The following is a 12692-nucleotide window of genomic DNA, read 5'->3' on the forward strand; positions in this document are numbered from 1 at the left end:
CTGGAAACAGGCCAGGAGCTCTGATTGTTGAGTAGACCAGCGAATTCGCATAGTGCGGGGCACGGGGTCGTGTTCTGCGGTATGAATGGGGACCCGGTCGGCCCTGGGTTTAAATCTGTTGGTTCTCCTTACTAGCAGTATCCCTCTGAGATTTTCGTCACCGGTAGAACTGGATGGTGACCACCAACGACTTCACACAATAGTAACAAAGAATAAATAAGATCCCCTCTTATTAGAGGGGAATGGTGCCTGCGCGCAGGAAACGCCAACGTTAATTTCCCTCCCCAAAAGGCAACAAGGAAGTTATCCAATTCTCTGAGAAGGTCACCCGGGGTAATCTCAGCCCCGGGCTGGCCGGAGTGGCTCCGTCACTCAAATCCTTCCCTCCCTCCGCGAGGCAGCGCGTGCCAGAGAATAGGGGCCCGTCAGCGACGCCAGGCTAGCTCACAGCTGCCGTACTCAGAACCGGCCAGAGGCACCCGGCTTGAAGGGTCGGCTTCCTGCCCTTACGCTTCCGTTGGCTTCGTTTAAACAGGCCGCTTTCGACAGCACCCAATCAGGAAGCTCGATCTTCGGCCGCCGCCCAATGAGCGCGTGTAATGGGGGGAAAAAGGGCGTGAAGCCCAATCGCAGCGCCATCACACTTGAGGGCAAAGAGGTTAGGAAGCCGGCATGGCGCTCCGGTCAATAAAATCGATAGCTGGAAGCTGCCTGTGTTCCAGGCTAAGGCGGTGCGGGAGCAGCGCCGCCATCTTCCCCGAAGGCATCTTCCGGTGCCTTTCACCCAAGTTCGGGCAGGAGTTTCCTGAATAACAGCGAAAGGTTTCCGTTAGCCCCGCAAGGCGGCCGATTCCGATTCCCTCCGGGCCTCCCCAGGCACACTCAGCCCCGGTCCGGCGGGGGCTCCCAAATCTCCAGGTCCGCCAGGGGTCCAGGCCGAGACGGGGAAGGCCGTGGCGCCGGCTTCTGGGGTCCAATGGCGCCACCTTCGGCTCCGCTCTCTGCGCGGGGACCAGGAGAGGCCAGACCCGGCCGGAGAAGGGGAAGGAGGCCGAGGGCGGTGAAGTTCGCAGACGTGGCCGTGTACTTCTCCACGGAGGAGTGGGGGTGTCTGCGCCCCGCGCAGAGGGCCCTGTACCGGGACGTGATGCGGGAGACCTACGGCCACCTGGGCGCGCTCGGTGAGGCCCGGCCCAATTCGCTTCCGCGGGGCCCGAAGGGATGGAGGAGCTTAGGGGCGGGGGTTGGGGGACGGCAGAGTGTCCAGGGACCTGGCCTGCGACCAGGTTGTGTCAGGGGAGGAGGACAGGGTCTTGGCAGGAGATGACACCGGGTAGGTATTTACCCAGCGTTATCTAGGAGCTGGGCGTCTGACTGGTTCTCCTTCCCCAGGGTGCGCAGGTCCCAAACCAGCCCTCATCTCCTGGTTGGAACGAAATACCGATGATTGGGAACCGGCTGCTCTGGATCCGCAGGAGTGCCCACGGGGGGTAACAGTCCAAAGAAGTGAGTGAAAAATGCCTGTGGAGGGCCTGCGGCCTCTAATGACTCAGTTTCAAGTTTTGGTAGCTAGGGGTTCCTCTGGCCCGTCCTGTAATGCTTTACTTACTTACTGTGTTGGTTTTCATAACTTCAGGGTCTTGTCTCTCTGATGGTGTTGGGTGGGTCCACCATACAGTGGCTTACCCATCAGTTTGCAAACTAACGGTCTGCAGTTCTCTATTGTGTGAATGAACCAGTGAGCTTTTCAAAGGAGTTACACTCCGGTGTCCTTCCCAGGATCCCTGTCCTCAGCTAGCTTTGAATTGGGCCCTGAGGCACCTGGTACCTTTCTGAGTTTTCCGGATTTTGGTTGAACGGATCTCATAGGGAACAGCTGCCTGGGATATAGGGCCCTCTTTCTGCCCTTTTGGCGGGGTGACTGCTAATCAGTGCAGGAATCTGTACTCTTCTCAGGATCAAGCAAGGCTCTGATTGATGCCATTCAGGTAGAAGGACCCCAGATCCACCCACAGGGACGGATGTAACTGTCGGAGCTGGAGTTTTGGTGCCAGATTCTCCGAGACCAGTGCTATCTTTCCAAGATTCAGATCTGACCATGATACTTCCTTACTTAAAACCTGTTAGTTTGCGGGGCATCTGGGTGGCTCAGTTGGTTGAGCTTCTGACTTCGGCTCAGGTCATGATCTTGAGGTCCGTGAGTTCGGGCCCCGCATCGGGCTCTGTGCTGACAGCTCAGAGTCTGGAGCCTGCTTCCGATTCTGTGTCTCCCTCTCTTCTCTGTCCCTACCTGCGTGCCCCCCCTTAAAAATAAACATTAATTTTTTTTTAATTTTAAAAAAACGTGTCCGTTTTTGCCACGACAGGTTGGCAAATGGCTGTCAGTTATATCAAGTCATTTGGGGAACTTGGTTAAAAAAAAAAAAAAATACACAGATTTCCTGGACCCAGAACTATTGACTTACTCTTATGGATGTCTAGGCCGTTTGTAACGGCCCCAGTCAGTTGGCATGTACGTTTAGATTTGAGAACCACTGGATAAAATATAGTTCAAGGCCCTATACAGCAGTGGTTCTTGGAGTATGGTCCTCAGACCAGCAGCAGCATCAGTCAGGAAAGAATTAGAAATACAGATTCTTGGGCCCCATCCCAGACCTGCTGAATCCAAAATTGTCTCAGTAAGTTATCCAAATGCTTCTGATCACAATAAAATTTGAGACCCATTGGCTTAGACGGCCTTAGAACCTAGTCAGCTCATAGCCATTATAGCTCATAGCCTATAGCCAGCTCATAGCTCATTTGTTTCTGCTTCCTTGCCTTACACTTAACCTGTTCAAAAACTTTGAATTTGTAAAATCTGCATAACCTCCAAGAAACTTTTTCTGACTTCTCCAAATTGAGTTAGGGACTCCTGGAATCTCCTCTATTTCTATAGTAGTATGTCACCGTGGCACTGACACAGATTGTCTGTGGCACTGACACTCCTTGAAGAGGGGCTGAGTCTGTTTGTGTTCCAACCTGTAACACTGTCTTAGGCAAGGGTGGGGGCCCAGTATTTGTTAAATTAATTTCTCCCTGTGTTCCTGTAGAAACCAGAACCAGAAAGAAGAACGGAGACAAGGAAGTATTCCCACCTAAGGAGGCACCCCGAAAGGGGAAGCGAGGGCGGCGGCCCAGCAAACCCCGACTGATCCCCAGGCAGACGTCGGGGGGCCCCATCTGCCCTGACTGTGGTTGCACCTTCCCTGATCATCTGGCCCTGGAGAGCCACAAGTGTGCCCAGAATCTGAAGAAGCCTTACCCTTGCCCAGACTGCGGGCGCCGGTTTTCCTACCCCTCCCTGCTGGTCAGTCACCGGCGGGCACACTCTGGTGAGTGTCCCTATGTTTGCGACCAGTGTGGCAAACGTTTCTCCCAGCGCAAGAACCTCTCGCAGCACCAGGTTATCCACACAGGCGAGAAGCCCTACCACTGCCCTGACTGTGGCCGCTGCTTCCGCAGGAGCCGGTCCCTGGCCAATCACCGGACCACGCATACGGGTGAAAAGCCCCACCAGTGCCCTAGCTGCGGGCGTCGCTTTGCCTATCCCTCGCTGCTGGCCATCCACCAGCGCACACACACGGGGGAGAAGCCCTACACCTGCCTGGAGTGCAACCGCCGCTTCCGTCAGCGCACCGCCCTCGTCATCCACCAGCGCATCCACACCGGCGAGAAGCCCTACCCGTGTCCGGACTGTGAGCGGCGCTTCTCCTCCTCCTCCCGCCTGGTCAGCCACCGGCGGGTACACTCCGGGGAGCGCCCCTACGCCTGCGAGCACTGTGAGGCCCGGTTCTCCCAGCGCAGCACCCTGCTCCAGCACCAGCTCTTGCACACGGGGGAGAAGCCGTACCCCTGCCCAGACTGCGGACGTGCCTTCCGGCGGAGCGGCTCCCTCGCCATTCACCGCAGCACGCACACCGAGGAGAAGCTGCACGCGTGCGAAGACTGTGGCCGCCGCTTCGCCTACCCCTCGCTCCTGGCCAGTCACCGGCGCGTCCACTCGGGCGAGCGGCCCTACGCCTGCGACCTGTGCTCCAAGCGCTTTGCCCAGTGGAGCCACCTGGCCCAGCACCAGCTCCTGCACACCGGGGAGAAGCCCTTCCCCTGCCTGGAGTGTGGCCGTTGCTTCCGCCAGAGGTGGTCTCTGGCCGTCCACAAGTGTAGCCCCAGGGCCCAAAACTGTAGCGCTAGATCTGCTCTAGGGGGGGCCAGCCAGAAGGGCGATGCCCTTTAGTGTGGGAAGGACAGTGGCAGTTCATTTCAGTGCATGGAGGGGCCCGGAGAAGGGAAGGAGAGCCCTAGGTCATATAGGGCAGAGTCAGAGCAAAAACCCAGGTTCCCTGCCGCAGAGACCTGAACTTCAGTGTATTCCACCACACTGGCTGCCTTACTGGATGTGTCGAGAACGGACGGTCCCGTTAAGAGAGGTGACATCATTTGGTTGTTTCCCGGCTACCCTGTCCTGAAAGAATTTCTGTGTGTGGATATCAGGACTGAGAGTTCTCCCGTCTGCTTTAGAGGCTGTTGGCTTTTGCTTTGTCACAGGGGTTACCTGTCCTCTTGCACAGTCAGGAGAATCCCATACTCTGCCCCTTCCTCCATACGTGGTTAAAACCAACCTGATCTAGCCCTCTTTTTACGACACTCCTGCCAAGTGTTTTTTTTTTTTTTTTTTTTTTTACCCTTGCTTTAAAACCTCCCTTGACGGGGAGCTTACTACCTCACAAGGCAGGTCATTTCGTTGTGGGATAGCTCCGATCTTTAGAAGGCTGTTCAGGACCACATTCTCCTTCCCTATAAGCCTTGCCCAGAATATGTCATACTTCATGTGCGTGACAGCATTTCAGAGAACTCTCTCGCGACTGCTTTAGCCCCACGTTTTCAGGTTAAACAGCATCGTTTGGTCCATCATTCCTTAAAGACAGGGTTTCAGTTCCCACACACATGCTCACTCTCCAAACAGGTGCTGGGTTTTCAATGTTCCTTTTAAAGCCGGCACCACAGTGTGCACAGTACACCTCCTTGGTCTGTACTTGTCTCGGTGGCTCTAGATTGCACTGACTTTGGGGATGGTGGCACTGCATGGGGGCTTCATGGGGTGGCAGGCACCTAAATACCTAAGGTTTTTGTTTGTTTGTTTGTTTTTAAACCACATACTGTGAAGCTAAGTCTTCTGGACCCTATGTTTGAAAAATTGGTTCCAGTGGGTCTGGGACATAGGCAAAGTGAGCTCTGGGAGAAGACTGATTTTAAGGCAAAGCAGGGGAGCTATGGTCTAGCAGCAAGAGGCAAAACTGGGACCAGCTTGTACTTCATCCAGTGGATTTGGATTCGTTCCAGGCAGCCAGTGGCTGGAAAACCCTTGAGAACTGGGTCTCACCCTTCCCTGATTTCTCATCAGAATAAGGAGACATCAGCACAGACCTTCCAGGAGTCCTCAGCCAACATTTTTCATACAATGGAGTGAGGCCATTCAAGGAGGGTAGAGTCAACAGTCATCAAGTTGTGCTCATGCCTGCCTTCCTCACATAAGCTCTCCAAAGCAGCAGCAGCAATGTGTCTTAATCTTTGATATGCCTCCCTGGTACCTACCCCTGAGTAGATGCTCAGTAAAGCTTTACCGCATTAAATGAACAAGGCCTACCACTTTGCCTTGGGTAGCTGCACCAAATTGGAATTTCCAGACATGACTTCTCTCCTATTCCAACGGCTGGAGTGGGTCATGTTCCTACCCCTATTGCTTGTTCCTTCGGCTCTCCTCATCTCAGCCCCAAAGTCGGGGAGCAGTTGGGGAACAGTGTTTGTAGTTACCTCTGTTCTGGTGTTTAGCAAGTTGCATTGTAACTGTTTCTCTTTGGATGAATGGATGAGCTACCCCAAGACGGGGGTCGTACCAGATTGGGTCTCATTAAAATGTCTGATAAATGAATTATGTTCCTTGTGGAATTACTATTTATAAAATGTAAGTATAGGTCCTTGACTGACTAGAAATTTTTACAGTTTATTTTTTTGTTGGTTTTTAATGTCTATTTCTGAGAGCGGGAAAGGGGCAGAGAGAGAAGGAGACTCCAGGCTCACCCAACTCTTTCTTTACCTAGGAATTTTGTAACTTTCTTTGGCCTGGATTGTAACTCCAAGACTTAGGAGCCACTGGTGGCCAAGTTCCAGTGTGTGGTCTGTGGAGGGTTGAGACGAGTGACAACTTACTAGGTTCCCTAAAGCACGTCAGTCCCAGGGTCCGTTCCATTGACCAGCTATGATCCTCGCCCTGTTTTCAGTGGGAGATCCCAGTATCCTTCCAATACACTCTCCCTTCTGTTTTAGGTAGAGTTTCTGTTACTTGCAACCAAAGAGCGAACAGATTTACAGTCCCAGTATGGATTTACCTCCCATCTGCCTTCATGTCTATGTATGAGCTGTGAAGAAGAAAAAATTGCAGGGTTGCTGAAAGCCAGCATGACGCCTTTCCTGATCTCCAACCTCAATTGAGCCTTCCTTATTACTTAAGTCTTCCCTCTGTCCTTCACCAGTGAAACACAAGGTTTCACATGGGAACTCTTAACATTCCACTCCCCACTGCCCCCACATTTACCAGTGTGACAAGTATTTACTTGCTTCCAGGAACTACCTCAGGGGACTCCCTTATGCACCATGCTCGCCAACAAAGCTGTCCTTGGATTTCATATGTCCTCTCAGGGATTTTGCTATTGTTCGTCTCTCCCCTTAATTTTATGGTTTCAGAGTCCCTCTCTTTGCTGGAACACACACATGCCAGTCTTTAAACATGATAAATATTTTTTAAGATTTTATTTTTAAGTAATAACTCATAACCCCAAGATCAAGAGTCGCACACTCTACCAACTGAGCCAGGCAGGCGCCCCTCAGCTAAATTTCTTGAAGGAGTAGCCTATGTTCACTCTATTCTTTGGCCTACTGCAACAGTATTGTAGCTACTTTGTTGAGCATTTAATGATGCACCATGTACTGTGTTAAGTACCTTGTACACTCCAATCTAATTTGTAGGAGAACCCCTTCAAGTAAATGTTAGGAGACGCTCCACAGTGTGTCTCCAACATTGCCCCGCATTCAGCTGAGTATGCCAAAAATGCAAGGCCCTGCCTTCAGTAAATTCTCCAAGCTGATTCAGACCTAGAACCTCCTGAATGAGGAGGGGTTGGGTCCCTTGATGAAGGACTATGTTACACTGGCAAAAACATGCTGTGTATCTTCTAGCCTTTTCCAAGTGGACCTGCAGCCATTTCCCAGAGTGGCAGGGCACAGGAAAAGGGGAAGTCACAAGAGTGTTCAGCGATTACTGGACACTAGATCTAGACATTTTCTAATTCTCGGAGATCCAAGACATGACTGTTAGTTCACCAGGCACAGTGGACTCATGGAGATCAGGTGTGTGTAGAAAAGCGTTGACTCAGCAGGCCTATGTTGCTTCAACCCTGCACATTTCAAAGAAAGTTCACCTTCAAGGCTGGCACTTAGCTCACTCCTGCGAGATAAATTCTGAGCCCTTGTAATATTTGGCCTGATTAGGGTGTTTTGTATGCTGGAGGCCTCGAGTCGCACTCTACCAGTCTGACCAGATAAATTAATCCTAATAACGTGGTTTATGATGAATGCCTGTTTTTGCTCTGGGGGGCTGAGTCTGAGTAGCTGAGGTCAGTCATGTGGATACTCCATGTCTGTATGACTGACACCCCCCCCCCCCCCCCCCCCCCAGTAAACACCCTAGACACCAGGGCTGAGTTTCTCTAGTTGGCAACAATTCACATGTATTGTCACAAATCCTTGTTGGGGGAATAAAGTGCATCTCTGCAATTCTACTGGACAACGACACCTGGAAATTTCCAAGTTTGTGCCTGGTTTCTCCTGGGCTTTGCCCCATGCACCCTTTGCCTTTGCTGATTTTTTATCTGTATCTTTTTGCTTTAATTAGCTACAAACTGGAGGATAAAAAGAAAGGGGGGAAAATGCAAGGCCCTGACCACTCTTTCACTCTCCCCAGCCATTTCTTAGGGTTGTGTTTGCATGAAGCAACTGTCAGGGAGAAATAGTGTCTCTACATGGGACAAAGAGCAGCTTCTTCCTACTTGCCATGAAACGCCAGGTTCCCCCAGCTCATTGTTCCTCCCCCACAGTGCAACTCTGTGTGTCTAGCATCCACTGGGCCCCTCCGTGTTGTCTCTGTGGAGCTTAGGAGGCAAAAGAACCAATGCATACGTGATGCTCAGGTGACGTGTGCCATGAATAAGGTCTTTTGTCTCTGACATTGGAGTCTCTTGTCCTCTGCCAGCATCCATGAAACAATAACAGACTAATTTTTTTTACTTTGTAAGTAGGGTAACCTTCACTTGCACACTGGACAAGAGGTATTATTTCCCTTTAATAGAGGAGGCTCAGTGATATATTAAGTAACTGGTCCAGGATCACATATCTGGTACATCTAAGGGCCATGATTTCCAAGCCAGGTCTGACTCCAAACCTAGCTGCTAGACAAGGTATTACAACACAGAAACTGTCCTTTAAGATGCCTTGATGACTCAGCAAATCAATGATTTAGTTTTTATCTTTTTTACTTTAGTTTTCCTACCAGAGGTCTCTTGTAACTTAGCTTTCATGCCTCATATTCTTCTAGTGTTCCTGGTATTTTCTTGTAGTTCCTTCTAGTGTGTACACGTAGGAATTCCTTCTCAGTGTTTCTTGTGAAATGTACACGTTTTCCCAAATTCCAAGAACAATCCGTCAAGAAACTGGGAAAGTGCAAAAAATGTATCATAATTCTCCTGTGAGCTAAAGCTTAACAATAAGTATAGAGAAGGTGCTGGTTTGGAAGAGGTCATTAAAAGCAAGAGCAGGAACTGCTGACTGTGCAGAGTTGAAAGTAAATGTCAACACACCTGTGAAAGGGGCAGGAGCAACTAGAATAAAAGATATCACAACAGGGGCGCCTGGATGGCTCAGTCAGTTAAGCATCTGACTCTTGATTTTGGCTCAGGTCATGGTCTCACGGATTCTTGAGTTTGAGCCCCGAGTCCCCGCGTCAGGCGCTGACAGAGTAGACCCTGCTTGGGATTCTTTCTCTCTCTCTGCCCTTCTCCCACTCATGCTCGCTCGTTCTCAAAATAAATAAATAAATAAATAAATAAAAAGCTATCACAACAGGATCAGGTAATGTTACCTGTAGCTGTGGCCAGGTTGGAAGCCTGTGTTCCTGGTCCTGTCTGCTGCTAATCAAGAGTCATTCTTGCAAATAAAGTGTTACATTCACAGGATACTTTGCACAAATCTATAAATGGTGTTAGAGAAATAAGTTTTGGAAGCAAAATAAGTTGGTCTCTTTAAAAAAAATTTTTTTTTAATCTTTATTTTTGAGAGAGAGACAGAGAGAGACAGATACAAAGTGCAAGCAGGGGAGAAGCAGACAGAGAGGGAGACACAGAATCCGAAGCAGGCTCCAGGCTCTGAGCTGTCAGCACAGAGCCCAACGCCAGGCTCGAACTCATGAACTGTGAGGTCATGACCTGAGTGGAAGTCAGACGCTCAACCAACTGAGCCACCCAGGCACCCCAAAATACTCTTAAAGTACTGTGAGAGCTACAAAACTGTGGACTGTTGTGGTAAAATATACATAAAATTTACCACCTTAACCATTTTTAAGTATACAATTCAGTGGCATTAAGTACATTCACAATGTTTTATAACCTGCCACGATTTCCAGAACTTCTTGATCATCCCAAACAGACACTATGTACCCATGAAGTAATAAACAAATACATGAATGTTGCATTTGCAATTTTGATAGTTATTACCAAATTGCTTTCCAAGGAGGTTGTATGAATTTACACTCCCATCAGCAATATGTGGGAGTGTCTCTACCACCTGTGAAAACACAGTGCATCACTCATTGCTTCATTCAACAGATATTTTGGGCAACTGTCACAGGCCATGTAATGTCTTTGCCCTCATGGAGATTCGAGGCTAAAGAAAAAAATAAATAATGTCAGGAAGTGATCAGTGCAGGATGAGGGGATGAAAGTGATGAGGGGGATTATTTTGGGACAGGAGTGTCAGCAAACTTTTTTTTTAAGATTTTATATTTTTTAAAGTTATTGCTACACCCAACATGGGGCTCGAACCCACAACCCGGAGGTCAAGAGTTGCACACTCCACTGACTGAGCCAGCCAGCTGCCCCAGCAAACTTATTTTTTTAATTAATTAATTTTGAGAGAGGGGTGGGGGAGAGAGAGAAGAGAGAATGAGTGGGGTAGGGGCAGAGAGAGAGGGAGAGAGAGAATCCCAAGCAGTCCGCCCCATCAGTGCGGAGCCCGATTCGGGGCTCGAACTCAAAAAAACTGTGAGATCATGACCTGAGCCAAGATGAGGAATCAGACACCTGGAGCACCTGGGTGGCTCAGTTGGTGAAGCATCCGACTTGAGCTCAGGTCATGATCTGGTTCGTGAGTTCAAGCCCCAAATCCAGCTCTGTGCTGACAGCTGGGAGCCTGGAGCCTGCTTTGGATTCTGTTACCTGTAGCTGTGGCCACGTTGGAGGGGCCATGTCTCTCTCTCTCTCTCTCTCTCTCTCTCTGCTCCTCTCCGGCTCAAACTGTCTCTCTCAAAAATAAATACACGTTAAAAAAAGTTTTTTAAGGGGCGCGTGGGTGGCTCAGTCGGTTAATCGTCCGACTTCAGTTCAGGTCATGATCTCACAGTCCATGAGTTTGAGCCCCGTGTCGGGCTCTGTGCTGACAGGTCAGCGCCTGGAGCCTGCTTCGGATTCTGTGTCTCCCTCCCCTCTCTCTCTGCCTCTCTCTCTCTGCCCCTCTCCTGCTCATGTTCTGTCTCTCTCTGTCTCAAAAATACATAAAAACATTAAAATTTTTAAGTTTTTTTTTTTAATATAAAAAAGAAAAAAAGAGTCAGACACTTAACTGACTGAGCCACTCAGGCGCCCCCTAGCAAACTTTTTGATCCTTACTCATCTGATAGGTGAAAAATACTATCATTCAATTTTAGTTTGCATTCCTCTATTAGGAGTGACTTTTAAAAAGTAGGCTCCACACCCAGCGCGGAGCCCAAGCCAGGGATTGAACTCAAGACCCTCAGATCATGACCTGAGCCAAGATCAAGAGTCAGACACTTAACCAACTTAGCCACCCAGGTGCCTCTGATTAATTTTTCAAATGCTTTAAGAGATCCCTGTATTTTCTTTTACATAATTGTCATTTATATTATTTTTTTGTTGCTAGTCTGTCTTCTGCATTTGTAGTTTTTAAATTTTTTTTTAAAAATTTACAGTCAAGTTAGTTATCATATAGTGTAACAGTGATTTCAGGAGTAGATTCCTTAATGCCCCTTACACATTTAGTCCATCCCCCCTCCACAACCCCTCCAGTAACCCTGTTTGTTCTCCATATTTAAGAGTCTCTTTTGTTTTGTCCTCCTCCCTGTTTTTATATTATTTTTGCTTTCCTTCCCTTATGTTCATCTGTTTTGTATCTTAAAGTCCTCATATGAGTGAAGTCATATGATATTTGTCTTTTTCTGACTAATTTCGCTTAGCATAGTACTCTCCAGTTGCATCCACATAGTTGCAAATGGCAAGATTTCATTCTTTTTGATTGCCGAGTAATACTCCATTGTATATATATGCCACATCTTCTTTATCCATTCATCCATCGATGGACATTTGGGCTCTTTCCATACTTTGGCTATTGTTGATAGTGCTGCTATAAACATCGGGGTGCATGTGTCCCTTCGAAACAGCCTACCTGTATCCCTTGGATAAATATCTAGTAGTGCAATGGCTGGGTCATAGGGTAGTTCTTTTAATTTTTTTGAGAAACCTCCACACTGTTTTCCAGAGTGGCTGCACCAGTTTGCATTCCCACCAGCATTGCAAAAGAGATGCTTTCTCCGCATCCTTGCCAACATCTGTCGTTGCCTGAGTTGTTAATGCATTTGTAGTTCTTAAATAAGGAAATTAGTCCTTTGGGATATAATTTGCGAATATTTTTCTTAATTTGTCATTGTATATTGACTTCTTTTTAAAATTATTTTATTTTTAAATGTTTATTTATTTTGAAAGACAGGGAGAAAGAGCGAGTGGGGGAGGAGCAGAGACACAGAGAATCCCAAGCAGGCTCTGCGTGGTCAGTGCGCAGACATGATGTGGGGCTCGAACTCAAGAAACCATGAGATCACAACCTGAATAAAAATCAAGAGTCAGATGTTTAACTGACTGAGCCACCCAGGTGACCCTTTTTTAAATTATTTAAAAATTGAAAAAAAAGTTTATTTATTGTGAGAGTGAGCGGGGGGGGGGGGGGGGGGGGGGGGGGGGGGGAGGAGGGGGGGAGAGAGAGAGAGAGAGAGAGAGAGAGAAGAGAGTCCCACGCAGACTCCAAGCCCTCAGCACAGAGCCCCACTTGGGGCTCAACCCCACAAACCATGAGATCATGACCTGAGCTGAGATCAAGAGTTGGATGCTTAACTGCCTGAGCCGCCCAGGTGCCCCTATTGTAAATATTTTTCTAGTGAAATGTTAGTTTTCATTATTCAGTGCCACACGTTGTGCTTTGACTCATATTGTTTCCTCCAAGTTCATCTGGGAAGGGTGGCAGTTTGCTGGGGAACCGCA

The 12692-nt window shown here is 48.7% G+C and overlaps 1 protein-coding gene across 2 annotated transcripts; it reads left to right on the plus strand.

The window, feature by feature from the left end:
• The first annotated feature begins 404 nt into the window (after positions 1-404).
• Positions 405-5968, plus strand: ZNF689 (zinc finger protein 689). Of its 2 annotated transcripts, XM_043560046.1 has the most exons (3): positions 405-1181; positions 1393-1506; positions 3090-5968. In XM_043560046.1, exons 1-3 carry the CDS (start codon positions 977-979, stop codon positions 4271-4273), a joined length of 1503 nt encoding a protein of 500 aa, XP_043415981.1. In that variant the 5' UTR covers positions 405-976; the 3' UTR covers positions 4274-5968. The 2 variants fall into 2 exon arrangements, with proteins under 2 accessions (XP_043415981.1, XP_043415983.1); XM_043560048.1 differs by lacking the exon at positions 1393-1506 and having other exon boundaries at positions 444-1181.
• The last annotated feature ends 6724 nt before the right edge of the window (positions 5969-12692 follow it).

This window comes from Prionailurus bengalensis, chromosome E3, assembly GCF_016509475.1.
Source record: "Prionailurus bengalensis isolate Pbe53 chromosome E3, Fcat_Pben_1.1_paternal_pri, whole genome shotgun sequence".
Taxonomy (NCBI): domain Eukaryota; kingdom Metazoa; phylum Chordata; class Mammalia; order Carnivora; family Felidae; genus Prionailurus; species Prionailurus bengalensis.

Excerpts from the sequence above, each read along its gene's own strand:
- ZNF689 (XM_043560046.1), top strand. The coding sequence starts at position 977 with ATGGCGCCACCTTCGGCTCCGCTCTCTGCGCGGGGACCAGGAGAGGCC. Across the intron at positions 1,182-1,392 it reads CGGCCACCTGGGCGCGCTCG|GGTGCGCAGGTCCCAAACCA; the intron begins GTGAGGCCCGGC and ends CTCCTTCCCCAG. Across the intron at positions 1,507-3,089 it reads GGGGGTAACAGTCCAAAGAA|AAACCAGAACCAGAAAGAAG; the intron begins GTGAGTGAAAAA and ends GTGTTCCTGTAG.